The 13,508-nt window shown below is 47.4% G+C and overlaps 1 protein-coding gene across 1 annotated transcript in view; it reads left to right on the forward strand.

The window, feature by feature from the left end:
- STK25 (serine/threonine kinase 25) overlaps positions 1-13,508 on the forward strand; it is a 316,673-nt gene that overhangs the window by 206,009 nt on the left and 97,156 nt on the right. Inside the window, exons 7-8 of the mRNA XM_069213631.1 lie at positions 4,765-4,907; positions 5,191-5,302. Coding sequence (XP_069069732.1) covers positions 4,765-4,907; positions 5,191-5,302 — 255 coding nt within the window. The remainder of the gene's footprint in view (positions 1-4,764; positions 4,908-5,190; positions 5,303-13,508) is intronic.

Below are 13,508 nucleotides of genomic sequence, written 5' to 3' on the forward strand. Positions count from 1 at the left end.
ACTAAAATCTTGACACCCCATCTTTAGGGATGCTACCTCTGTGGCCCTAGAAACTTTCCCATCACGGCCTAATTTAATGTCCTTTTGATCTAGCAGGGTTTTAAGTATAGAAAGTAATATGTCTTGAGCATGATCAGAATTGTTCATTGATTTTTCTAGAAAAAACAGGATCGAAGATATAATTCTCTAAATACATTTAATGTACTCCGACAATACTAAATTTTGATCTGGAGGGGCCACTCAGTAGATTCGGGGAGCACGTGAGTTCTGGCGTCAAGGAAGTTATTGAAGGAGAGAGTGAGTGGTCAGTAGGCGTGCTACTAAACCGCCTTAGACCAGGAGTACTAAATTTGGTATTGCTATCTAGAGGGGTCTTTGGACAACTAACAGAAAGGTTCCTTGCTCCATATACACAGTTCAAAAGGGTAAAATCATCCACTGCATCCCCAATTCCAGATTTACCATCCTCATTTGCTAGGGAAGGGATGTAGTTCACCAGGTCTCCCGTCACAGGGGTTAAATCAACCTTACTCCCCCCTACCCCCCCCCCCCTCCTCCCCTTGACAGGACAGCAAGCTACTGAATCGTTACCCTCATTGAGGACTGCTTCTGTAGGTGGCTCCTTTTGAACGAAAGGGAGAATGGAATTTATAGTTTTTATGTTCAAGTGGGGCATGCCCTTATTACTTATGGGATTAGCCTTGGTCTTTTTGCATGCGTGACTAAGAAAAGTCCTGTACCTTCTGAGGCGTTTAGCAGTCATCCTTGTGGAGAAGTGGAATACCTTGGCAAGGAAGACACCTTTCATTATGAGAGATAAGCATCTTTTCCCAGTGAACAAACAGGTCAAGTCAGGTCACTAATCACAGACTCTCAACAGGACTCTCAAAAATATACTTAGTTCAGCACGTAGGGGATGAGGGGGTGGGGGCGGCCAGCTAATAATAAATTAGAAAACACCGGCCACTCTGAAATGATGTTCAAATATTCCCACGCCACCACTGGAAGTTTCCACTCAAAACAAAAGTTTGAAGTTCTTACAACACCTCCACTAATCTTATTCAAACTGTCAGATGTATTCTATCCCTTATTACGCCTCCACACGCTTCCCCAATTTATATCCTCTCCACTTTAGTAACACTGGCTGTGGAGGGATTCAAATTCTAATCTCTACCCTCCCAGGTTACACCTACTGGTGACTCTGCTTCCCCTCCCCCAGACAGTGTCGAGGCCAGTGAAAATTAATCAACAAATGGCTGATACTTCCACTCACAAGATTACGACAGAGCATAAGCATGCGTTCATGGTTATGGGGGTTCTTAGTGGCACTTAGGGCACTCCTTGCCCCAACTTCACTCTGGCCACTCTGCCACTCAGCACAGCAGACTGTGGCACACTCCCTTCATGCTGCTTTCACCATTGCGCTGCTACTGCTTCTGCTGCTGGGCTACTGGACTACAGGCTTTGCTGCAGATTTTGGTTAGAAAACCTCGGCCCAAAGGGGAGAACCAAGGAGAGGGTTGGGGAGGATCCCCTCACGCACTGCACACTTCCTTCCTTTCCACTTGCTTCTTTGCTGCTAGACATCTACCACAGCTTTCCCCCACAACGCGATGGCTGACTCCTTCTCCTCAGCCCCAGCCAACCGTCCCTCGGCCGTGCCGCGTTCACCTCCTACCGCCTAACTGCTGCTGGAGGCTGCTGACTGGGAAATGCTGCACTCGCGGCTATGCCTCCCTGCCGCACAACACCGCACCACACCGCTCCGTGCCTCTTTGGGTGGCACCCACTCCTGGAGGTGGAGCCCAGAGCCCTGAGCCCATGGCTCGTTGTCATAGGTTGTCCGGTAGGAAGGGGGGGGAGCCTCTGCGACACGCCACACCGGGCTGCAAACTCCTAGCCCAGAGCACATAACACACTTGTATGTAACGCGCAATGTAATTCCGTGATTCTCTTTATCGCTTGTGGTTTAAAGGGAGTGCCTGGTAAATTATGCCTGAAGTGGTAGGAACTGGTACGCAACATATTGGTGAAATGTGAGTAGCACTCGTATGATTTACTTATCCCTCTCCATTTTTGTCTTTACCATATCAAAAAATTGTGTTGGTATACAAAAAGATGCCTATATGCACTTAAAAATTGCAAAATATTTGGAGGTTTAATGTCTGTTTTACAATCAGTCCATTTTGCTCTTGCCCTATTATGTATTTCTATATCATTGTCTATCTAAATTTTGTTCCCCATACATGCACGTTAATGGAACTGTTTAGTTGTGTGTGTCTTGGCAAACAAAGTTAAAGAAATGTCTTTGTGTAGAGCAGGTCCCAGCCCACCAAATTAACCCCTTGGGTGCCAAGTACGTAATGGTCACATGCGGTGGCACGGCGCTGAGGCACCACGGACGTAACCATTACTTCCTTGTACTGGCCCTCGGGGGAAGTGCTAGCGCTCCCCCAGAGGGCCACACCCGCACCTCCCCCAGGGCAGGGATGGAAGGGGAATCGCTTCCCCTTCCACTCCCCGCACCCCCCACCGCCTCCCAGTGATGTCTGATGACGTCAGCACGCAATTGCGCGCTGATTTTATCAGTGGTTGTATCCCATTGTGCAGGAAGCATGCTTCCAGCGCAATCAGAAGATAATCAGTTTTGATTCTCTTCCGATCAGGGTTGGGGAGAGGTCAGAGGCATGAAAAGGGAAGTAAAGGCTTTCATGTCTCTGAGCATTCCTACACCAGGATCGCATATCGATCGTGCTGCAGGAATGCCACTAGACACCAGGGATGTTTTTTTTTTTTTTGTTTTGTTTTATAAGGGGAACGACCCCTTAGGCAAGGGTCGCTCCCCAGGGGCCATTAATTTTATTAGGCCTTTTCTGGCCCTCTCCCCGCACCATGCGGGGGGCAAATGGGCCTACATTGATTAGGCCGATCTGACACCAGGGATTTTTTTTTTTTAATGAAATTTGGCATAAAGGGAGCTACCCCTTTGGCAGGGGTCGCTCCCCAGGAGGCAATTTTTTATTAGGCCTTTTCTGCCTCCAGCAAACACCCCCCCACCCCCCAGGGGCAAATCATCCTATATTAATTAGGGGGCAGAAGCCTCTAGACACCAGGGATTTTTTTTTGTTTGTTTGTTTATATTGATAAGGAGGGCAAATTTATTTTATGCCATTTCTGTCCCCCTTGGGGGCAGATTGGCCTATTTTGCTAAGGCTCATCTGCCCCCCCAGGGGAGCAGAAACCCCACCAGACACCAGGGAAGAATTGTTTTAAGAAAAGAGGGTGGCGGTATGGCCATACCCCCACCCCAAATAAATGGGGACCAAGTTGTTTTTTCCACATCAATTTCAATATTTTTTTATTTCAGCTGTTATTTTCTGTAGGAAAACCTTGTAGGATCTACACAAATGACCCCTTGTTGAATTCAGAATTCTGTCTATTTTCCAGAAATGTTTAGCTTTCCGTGATCCAGCATTGGTTCCACACCCATTTCTGTCACTAACTAGGAGGCTAAAAGCACAAAATATAGTAGAAATCGGGTATGTCCCATTAAAATGCCAAAATTGTGTATGTCCCATTAAAATGCCAAAATTGTGTTGAAAAATGTGGTTTTCTGATTCAAGTCTGCCTGTCCCTGAAAAGTGGGAAGATGGTGATTTTTAGCACGCAAACCCTTTGTTGATGCCATTTTCAGGGGGAAAAACCACAAGCCGCCTTCTGCAGCCCTTTTTTCCCATTTTTTTGGGGGGAAAAAACCAAAACAATTTTTGCTGTATTTTGCCTAATTTCTTGGCCTCTCCCAGGGGAACCCACAAAGTCTGGGTACCTCTAGTGGAAAACCTTCAATTGCCAATAAAACCTAACAGCGTACTGGTAGCTATCATAGAAAAGACCAACCTGGTGATTACAGGAAGAGAAACAGTAAGCTTCTCCAAGCTATAGATTCTCCACCAAATGTTTTAAGGTGAATTCTAGTGATGGCTAATGTACAGTACTCAAACATTTTTATCACAGTGGTAACGTTTCTTACCTATTTGGATTAAAGTGCAGGATAGCTAAAATAATTCATATTAGCGCTAGATACAGCTATGATACTTTTCTTTAAAGCGCTTGGGCCACATGTGAGCTTTTTTTTGCTAAATGGTGTTTTGGATGGAAACTGTCGTAAAACGAAAATCTCACCCACAGTAATAATATTTGCCAACACAAATACTAACTGCATCAACACTTTAGTAACCACATTGGGAAAAAAACATCTAGTATTCCACTTCAGTTCTGATCACATTTCATTATTCATCGCTGAACATCACAATGCATTCTATATTTCATGGAACAAACTTGTGCATCATGAAATACCAACAATGTATAGCACAAATAAGAACCAGTGCCGAACGTGCTACTGCATTTCGGTCTTTAAAGGCAAATTGGGCTATGACACGACAGCATGTTATATTGAGATACAGAATTTACAAAAAGCATCAGCATCCTACATCGCAGAGGTCATCTGTCCTAAACCCTGCCCACCCAGTGTCGAAGTTCACAAGGCCAACAGTGTTATGATACAAACACACTGCCAATATTTCCACAGCCCTTTTAACATAAAACGCCATCATACAGCAAAATGGTGAATTATCTGACACCAGCAATGTTTACCGTAATATTTGCACACAAAAGCCTTGATTTGTTATACAGGAATTGAAACCTTGTATGTCAAAAAGCTGTGGATGCGCTGTAAGCTTAAACATCTTTTCCACCTTCCTACAGAGACCAACGCCAAAGGAGTTGCTCAAGCATCGATTCATCACACGATACACTAAGAAAACCTCATTCCTCATAGACTTGGTGGATCGGTACCAGCGGTGGAAGTCTGAGGGCCATGGTGGTGATTCAAGCTCAGACTCTGACAAGTATATCACCTTCATTGTTGTTAGCGGATGCCCTGATCATTGTTTGAATGTGTTTCTCGATAGCATCCTAAAGATTCTGTACATTGGCACACAACAATAGAATTCCCTCAGCACTGATAGTTATACACAGTATTGTATGTATTGTATTATTATAGCATAGTCTGAATTGGGATGTCATTTAAATATGTTAATTACTCTCCAAGCATGCCGTACATTTTCCACCTGAACGTAATGCTTCCTCTTATTTGCTTGAAGTGGTCATTGCATACTACTTATTTTCCAGAGAAGAAAGCACAGACGAAGCATACTGGAGTTCACAGTGGACTTTTCCAAAAACCATAAAAGCAGCAAAGAAGTTCCACCACATAGATGACGGGACAGCTTTGTCTCACAAGGTGAGTAAAGCCCTTTCCCATCTCTTCCTGTGCCCCCTACTTTTTCCTCTTAAGATAGAAACAGAAGCAGTAGACCAAAACGAGACCTCATTGGGGGAAACCTAGGACCTCTTGGCCAGGCTGAAACCTGATGAGTATGGGTTGCGTGTTTCATTGGAACTGTTTAAACCTGATTCTTCTCTTAGTGATAATCTTATTCTTGCAATGACACTATAGTTGAAAGTCAGTCAGTGGCATTAAGAAGGATATTTTTTATTTTGTATTTGAGATGTTAAATAATTTTCACTCAGAGCGACCAGAGAGAATATAAATCACAACTCCAGTGTTTTATTTGAATATGTTGTATTGTATCATGCTTGTCAATCATGTCAAAATAAAGACAGGTGTCATTTTGTGAGAGGCATTTGCACCACAGTCAAACATTCTATTTGCGTTTTTTTAGGTGTTGTGCATCGATGTTCAGCTTTCAGTATTTGCCAGTTGTTTCCTGTGATCACTTCAATTTTTCCATTAGCCTGTCTCGTTCTACATGTAAAGTAACAATTTCTTTCTTAATGTCTCAGCTTTAATGATAGACTTCACAAAAGTATTCTCACACTATGGTTATGATTCTATCAGTAAGAGATGTTTCTGATGGATACAACTACCTGTGGATTCCTCACCTCATGAATACTCCCATGGCGCCAGCATTCGACGGAAATCTTCTTACTAGTCTCTGCACGTCGACGAGGACGTCACTGTCGCCCACGCGACGCCGTCTGACGTCATACAGGCAATAAGAGGTCCTCGACGACGTGCGGACGTCAGTTCCCTTTTTTCCGTGCATTCGAAACGGTTATCTTCGAGGGAGCAACTGTTACTCTTGCGGTTACAGTGTATATCTTGCTGCGTACTCTTTCTCTGTGGAAATAATGTCGCAGAGAAAGTCTGGATTTAAGCCTTGTCGTGAGTGTGGAGGCAAGATGTCGGTGACGGATCCTCATTCCGATTGCCTTTGGTGTTTGAGCTCCGACCACGACGTCTCGACTTGTGATTCATGTCAGCACATGAATCCGAAGGCCCTTAAAGAACGTGAGGCGAAGCTGTTTATGGCCAAGTCAAAGGAGAAGCATCACAAGAAGTCTTCTCCAAGACATCGGCGTCATCGAGACTCCCGGCGCCGTAGAGAATCTCGGCGTCATTCAAGGGAGGCTCGTTCCAGGTCTCCGGATCGGCGCCGAAGGACATGGGAGGTCAGCCCCACGGTGACGCCGCATCCTTCGACGCCGTTGCCCTCTCCGGCGTCTCCAACTTCGCCTGGACAGGCGTCGGTGATTGAGGTATTGGAGCCTCAAGTGTTTTCTCCGGCGCAGACGCCGAGGCCGGCGTCGGGGTCGCCTCTGAGACAGGCACCCCAGTATCCGGCTTTTCCCACCCCTGGAGCCGATAGTTCCGCATTCTTGAATGCGATGTATGCCATCTTCCAACAGATGGCTCCAGGGGGTGCTCCGGCTGGGCCTTTGGCCTTTTCTTTGGGTGATCCTGCGCCTCTTCGGCCGGCACCCTTTATGCCCTTTCTCCCGTTTGGGAACGTGGGCTCGGCGCCAGTGTCGGCGCCGGTGGCTGCTCCGGTGGCTTCGGAGGGATTGGCCCCAGGGATTTCCATCCCGTCGACGTCGAGATTTCGGCCTGTGACTCCGGTGGGTCCATCCGTTTCAACTGCTCTTCAGTCGGCGCCGAAGTTACCTGTGGCGCCGGATGCGGCGTCGGTGGCTTCGGAAGATCGGCGCCGATCTCCGACTTCGGCGGAGGCATTGTCGACTCCGCGGATTGAGCAACGACTGCATTCAAGGAGGCGTGCTCTCCGGGTACTAGAAGAGCAGGAGTACCAACGAGCCCTAGAGGAAGGAGAGCTAAAGGACTCGGGTGATGGGCTGCGTGGACTGGAGTCGGCCAGTGGGCTGGACACTTCCCCTGAGTGGGACCTTTCGTCCCCGGGGGAATATACTGAGGAAGCTGCTTCCTTTCATACAGTGGTACGGAAGGCAGCTAGTTTTTTGGACCTGCCTTTGCCGGTGGTGGAGGCGAAACAAAACCTTTTGACAGAGGTGTTGCATCCGGCCTCAGCCGCGGCGGAGCCTCTGTTACCTTTTAATGACGCTCTGCTGGATCCGGTTTTAGAGGTGTGGAAGAGGCCGGCATCTTCCCCAGCAGTTCACAGAGCCGTGGCCAGGAGGTATCGGACGGCTCCAACTGATCCTGGTTTCCTATCTAGGCACCCTACGCCGGAGAGCTTGGTAGTGCAGGCCTCCTGTTCGTCCAAGTCAGCGCCTGGTTCTTTTCCGACGGTGCCTGGGGACAGAGATTCAAAAAAGCTAGAGGCGCAGTCGAAGAAGATTTTTTCGTCCTGCAGTCTGGCGTTAAAAGCCACCAATGCAACCTGTATCCTGGGGAGGTATATTCATGCTCTGATGGATGACATCTCCTCTTCGTTTACAGAGCTTCCCCAGGGTCTTTTGGATCTTGTCTCTGATGCCCAGGCTGCTGCGACCCAAATTATCCAGACGGGACTGGATACCACCGACTCGGTAGCCAGAGCAATGGGCACAACTGTGGTGGAAAGGAGACAGGCCTGGCTCCGTAACTCGGGCTTTTCGGCAGATGTACAGTCCACATTGTTGGATCTCCCGTTTGATGGGGACAAACTGTTTGGGGCTAAGGCTGATTCGGCCTTGGAATGTTTTAAGGAGAGCAGGGCCACGGCTAAGTCGTTGGGACTCCAAGCTCCTTCTTCCACGGCCTCTTCCAGATTCTTCAGGAGGTTTCGTGGATTTGGGCGTGGCTCTTCCTCCTCTTCCTTTCGGGGAAGATATCAGCAACCTGCCTCTTCCCATCCCTATAGATCTTTTAGGGGGAGGGGTAGGGTCCGCACCAGGGGAGCCTCTCAGCAGCACTCTGCCTCTTCCTCATCATCTGGCGGGGTGCAGCAGGGGAAGCAGCCTTAGGCTTCCACCATTTCCCACTCACTCCTCTCCTGTAGGGGGAAGATTACAGCATTTTCTCACCAAATGGGAGACTGTTACGTCGGACACTTGGGTTCTCAGTGTTGTGGGAAAAGGCTACACCCTTCCCTTTCGGGAGTTTCCGCCCCTCATCCCGCCCCGCCCTTCGTATTGTTCACAAGAACACCTCCTGTTGCTAGAACAGGAGGTGCAAGTCCTCCTTTTAAAGGGCGCGGTGGAGTTGGTCCCGGAGCAGGAAAGGGGTCAAGGAGTTTACTCAAGGTATTTCCTGATTCCCAAGAAGGATGGTCGTTTGAGACCAATTCTGGACCTGAGGATCTTGAATTGGTTCCTCAAGCAGGAAAAGTTCAAGATGCTGACCCTAGCACAGGTGCTTTTGGCGTTGAACATGGAAGACTGGATGGTGTCTGTCGACTTGCAGGATGCTTACTTTCATATCCCGATACTCAAGTCACACAGGAAGTATCTCCGGTTTGTGGTGGGATCGCAACACTACCAGTTTGCGGTCCTTCCGTTTGGTCTTACTTCAGCACCTCGAGTCTTCACGAAGGTGATGTCGGTGGTTGCGGCAGAGCTCAGAAGGAAGGGGATAGCAGTATTCCCTTACTTGGACGATTGGTTGATCAAAGCCAAGTCCCCGGAGCTTGTGTTGCGTCATCTGCAGTCAACAACCCAGTTGTTGTTCGACCTGGGCTTTTCGGTGAACGAGCCCAAATCTCACCTAGAGCCCTCTCAGCGCCTCCTGTTCATAGGGGCAGTACTGGATACAACATTGGGTCGGGCCTTTCCTCCGCCTCAGCGGATTCAAGATATTCAGGATTTGGTTCCAATGTTTCGAAATGGAGCGGTAGTTCCAGTCCTCAAGGTCCTTCGTCTGCTCGGTCTTTTTGCCTCCTGCATTCTGTTGGTCACGCATGCTCGCTGGCACATGAGGGCTCTTCAGTGGTGCCTCCGAAGGCAGTGGTCTCAACACAGAGGGGATCTAGAGGGTACTGTCAAGATCTCCAGAGATGCTGCTGTGGATTTGAAGTGGTGGATTGCAAGCAACAATCTTTCACAAGGAAAGCCGTTCCAGCAGTCGCCACCAGTGGCCACAGTCATAACGGATGCTTCCACTCTAGGGTGGGGAGCTCATCTGGGGGATCTGGAGATCAAAGGTCTTTGGTCTCCAGAGGAACAGATTTTTCACATCAATCTGTTAGAGTTACGGGCTGTACGTCTGGCTCTCAAGGCCTTCCTCCCTTCCCTTCGTGGTCAGTCGGTACAGGTCCTAACGGACAATACTACCACGATGTGGTACATAAACAAGCAGGGAGGAGTGGGGTCGTACCTTCTCTGCAGAGAAGCTCTTCGACTATGGTCCTGGGCAAAGGACCATCGGATTTGCTTGATAGCAAACCATCTGGCCGGAGTTTTGAACGTGCGTGCGGACAGTCTCATCTGCAGCCTTCAGTATCCGATGCAGGAAGCGTTGGGGGACGCGTTTCAAATGACCTGGTGCGGCCAGTTGCTTTACGCGTTTCCTCCCATACCCTTGATTCCTCGAGTATTGAGGAAGATTCGCCAAGACCGGGCTCTAGTAATCTTAATAGCTCCGGATTGGCCAAGGAGGGTGTGGTACTCCGACCTTCTCCAACTCTCAATGTGCCCGCCGCTCCGTCTCCCTTTCAGGGCAGACCTCCTCTCACAGTCGCAGGGGCAGGTTCTACACCCCAACCTCCAGAGTCTGCACCTACATGCCTGGAGATTGAACGGGGCAACCTGAGTTCCTTCTCTCTCCCGCCTGAGGTAGTGGATGTTATATTAGCGGCCAGGTGACACTCCACTAAATCTATCTACGCTAATAGGTGGTCTAAATTCGTTGCGTGGTGTGGAGAGAGGCAGATTGATCCTTTACATGCTCATCTATCGGACGTTTTGTCTTTTGCTCTATCTCTGGCGCAGAAAGGTTGTGCAGTGGCTACCATTAAAGGTTATTTATCGGCCTTGTCAGCCTTCATATGTCTTCCAGACCAACCATCTTTATTTAAATCCCCTATTGTTATCAGATTCTTGAAAGGTCTTCTAAATCAATATCCTCCAAAGCCATTCGTTATGCCGCAATGGGATTTGTCCTTAGTCCTGACTTTCCTTATGGGGTCCCCTTTTGAACCTATGCATTCTTGCCCCTTGAGGTATTTGGTTTTAAAAACAGTCTTCCTGATAGCTATAACATCAGCAAGGAGAGTGAGTGAGTTGCAGGCCTTATCAGTAAAACCCCCTTATACAACTTTTTATGGGGATAAGGTGGTGTTGAGGACCAAGGCTGCTTTCCTCCCGAAGGTTGTTTCACCCTTCCATTTGGCTCAGGCAATTACTTTGTCCACGTTCTATCCTCCGCCTCATCCTTCCAAAGAGGAAGAAAGACTGCACCGTCTGGACCCAAAGAGAGCGTTGAGCTTCTTTATCGATAGAACAAGGGATTTCAGGCTGGAGGATCAGCTGTTTATTGGATACGTGGGCAAGAGGAGAGGAAAGGCAGTCCACAAGAGAACACTATCCAGGTGGGTTGTTCTTTGCATTAAAATATGTTACTCTTTGGCAAAGAAGGATCCTCCTGAGGGCATTAGAGCTCATTCCACCAGAGCTAAGTCGGCCACTTCGGCCTTAGCCAGAGGTGTTCCTGTGGTCGACATCTGCAAGGCCGCAACTTGGTCGTCCCTTCACACTTTTGCAAAACATTACTGTTTAGATTCTGAGGTTAGAAGGGACGGCCATTTTGCACGGTCAGTGCTGCAGGATTTCTTGGTTTGACCATTTAGGCACCCACCGCCGGGCGTGGTACTGCTTTGGGACTCTATTCATGAGGTGAGGAATCCACAGGTAGTTGTATCCATCAGAAGAACGAGTTACTTACCTTCGGTAACGACTTTTCTGGTGGATACATTAGCTACCTGTGGATTCCTCACGGTCCCACCCGCCTCCCCGTTGCCTTTCTGGTCTTGCCAAGTAATCCTTGAGTGCGCTCCTCTTGGTCTTTGAGGGTGCAATAGATGTATATATAATATATTTATATATATGTATGTATATATGTATATATCTTTATGTATATACTTGGTGTGTGTATATATTTTAAAAGAGAGAGTTTTATATATATATATATATATATGTACATAAAAAGATTTACAGTTATTCATACAATGTGGTGTATTTTTACAATATAATGGATGTTGCCTTGCTCTTTCATTGCATTGCCTGGTTGTTCTCATGCACGTAAAAAATGATTGGTACTGACGTCCGCACGTCGTCGAGGACCTCTTATTGCCTGTATGACGTCAGACGGCGTCGCGTGGGCGACAGTGACGTCCTCGTCGACGTGCAGAGACTAGTAAGAAGATTTCCGTCGAATGCTGGCGCCATGGGAGTATTCATGAGGTGAGGAATCCACAGGTAGCTAATGTATCCACCAGAAAAGTCGTTACCGAAGGTAAGTAACTCGTTCTTCTGTGCTAATCGATAACTCTGTTGAAATATTTTCTATGTTTATAAAGATGTTTAACGAACTCAAAATGTAACTGTATTAACTGCTTTGAATTCAAGATCACCTTATTGAAAACATAATATATTAACTGCTTAATTGAAAATTTTAAAATACAAGTACTATGTGTACTGCAGTGAAATGTTTGGGGTCTTGTCGAAGGCTGCACACCTTTGGCATATTCTGTGTCTGTATCCCCAATACTTCAAGGGCACTATATCACAGGCATGTTTTTTAACACAGTTGCATCAGAAGATGCTATACCGCAGGGGATTATGTTGTAAGTAGGGCATAGGTATTTTTTTTTTTTTTTTTTTTTAATAAACAAAACTGTTTTATTTCAACACAGGTCAGGGCACAACAAAGCCTGAATAGTCATGCCCATGTGCACTGCACAGGCAAAAGTTAAATGTTCTAGGCATAGGTTTACAAGGTATGAGCTCAATGTAAATAAGGTAACATAAGACAAGCATGTCCTGGCCACAAAGGAACGTAACCCTCCCACGCCATCTCCCCCTAACCCACATCCCCTGCCATTCTGCTTCATATGAAAACCAACAGTAAAAGTTCAGCATCCAGTCAGCTCCCTATCATGGCCAAAGGCCCCATCTGATCTGCACTGTTCTGGGGTCATAGGGTCCTAAGAGATCTCACCATCTGAATTCCCTGCAGGTAAGGAGGACCTGTCTGGCATGTCTGTTTCAGGAGCTGTGAGACAATCCACCAAATGTTACCATGCTTAGCGGACTCCATTTGTGATGCCTCGCCCCCTCTTCACTTCCCAAAACACAGCACTCTCAAGTCCAGCCAGTTTAACTAGTTCTTCCTGACATTTAACCAGTTGTGGCCACGCAGCAGCCTTCTAACGCATTGTAATCTCCTGCTTTGCAAGTATCAAAGTTAGTAGTAGTTTTACATTTGTTTGGGTGTGGATACCCTCCAAGAAGGCAAGCCAGAGGAGTACAAGGAATTTTCTGTTGGATAATGTCTAATACTATCCGTCACAGCTCTCCCAAACCCAGCAAAGGGGGGGGGCAGGCCCACACCACACCACACCTTTACATGTCGCTGCAGCTGTACGATAAAACCTTTTGATTTTGCCAGATGAGCGATAGGCTCTGCAAGAAATAGAAATTGATTAGCTTGAATCTGGCATTTTGTGAAATGGCAAGATTATTTGCTATGATCTTTGCCCAGTCTTCATCAGTAATTTGGAGTTCTAAATCTGCCTTCCATTTCACCTTTAGTTCTGTCCGGGTGATAATGTCATCTTGCACTGCAAAGTTATGTAACCGCTTTGATGCGGCCTGTCTCCGTAGAGAGCAGCTGACCGCATTGGTGCACAGAGGGTTAACTCTTCCCTAGTGGCGTCTAATCGTAGTCACTAGAGCCCGATGCAGTAGGAATTAGCCCTGTGGCATTTTGAACTCTACAGCTAGGTCCTCAAACAGGAGAAGTTCCCCGTTACGAAAGAGGTCCCCCACTCGAGTCACCACAGAAATAGCCCACTCCGCAAGCCCCCTCAGTGCTCCATCACAAGCCATCACTCCAGCCACCACAACGGAAAATCTAGCGAATAAGGTACCAGAGTATTGGATGTGTTGCAAGCAGTGCTACCAGCATTGCCTTATACCCAACACCTCCTGTGGAATCATTTTGAAGACGCTGTCAGGGGGGTCAAGAGAAA

This window comes from Pleurodeles waltl, chromosome 11 (genome assembly GCF_031143425.1).
Source record: "Pleurodeles waltl isolate 20211129_DDA chromosome 11, aPleWal1.hap1.20221129, whole genome shotgun sequence".
NCBI classification, from domain to species: domain Eukaryota; kingdom Metazoa; phylum Chordata; class Amphibia; order Caudata; family Salamandridae; genus Pleurodeles; species Pleurodeles waltl.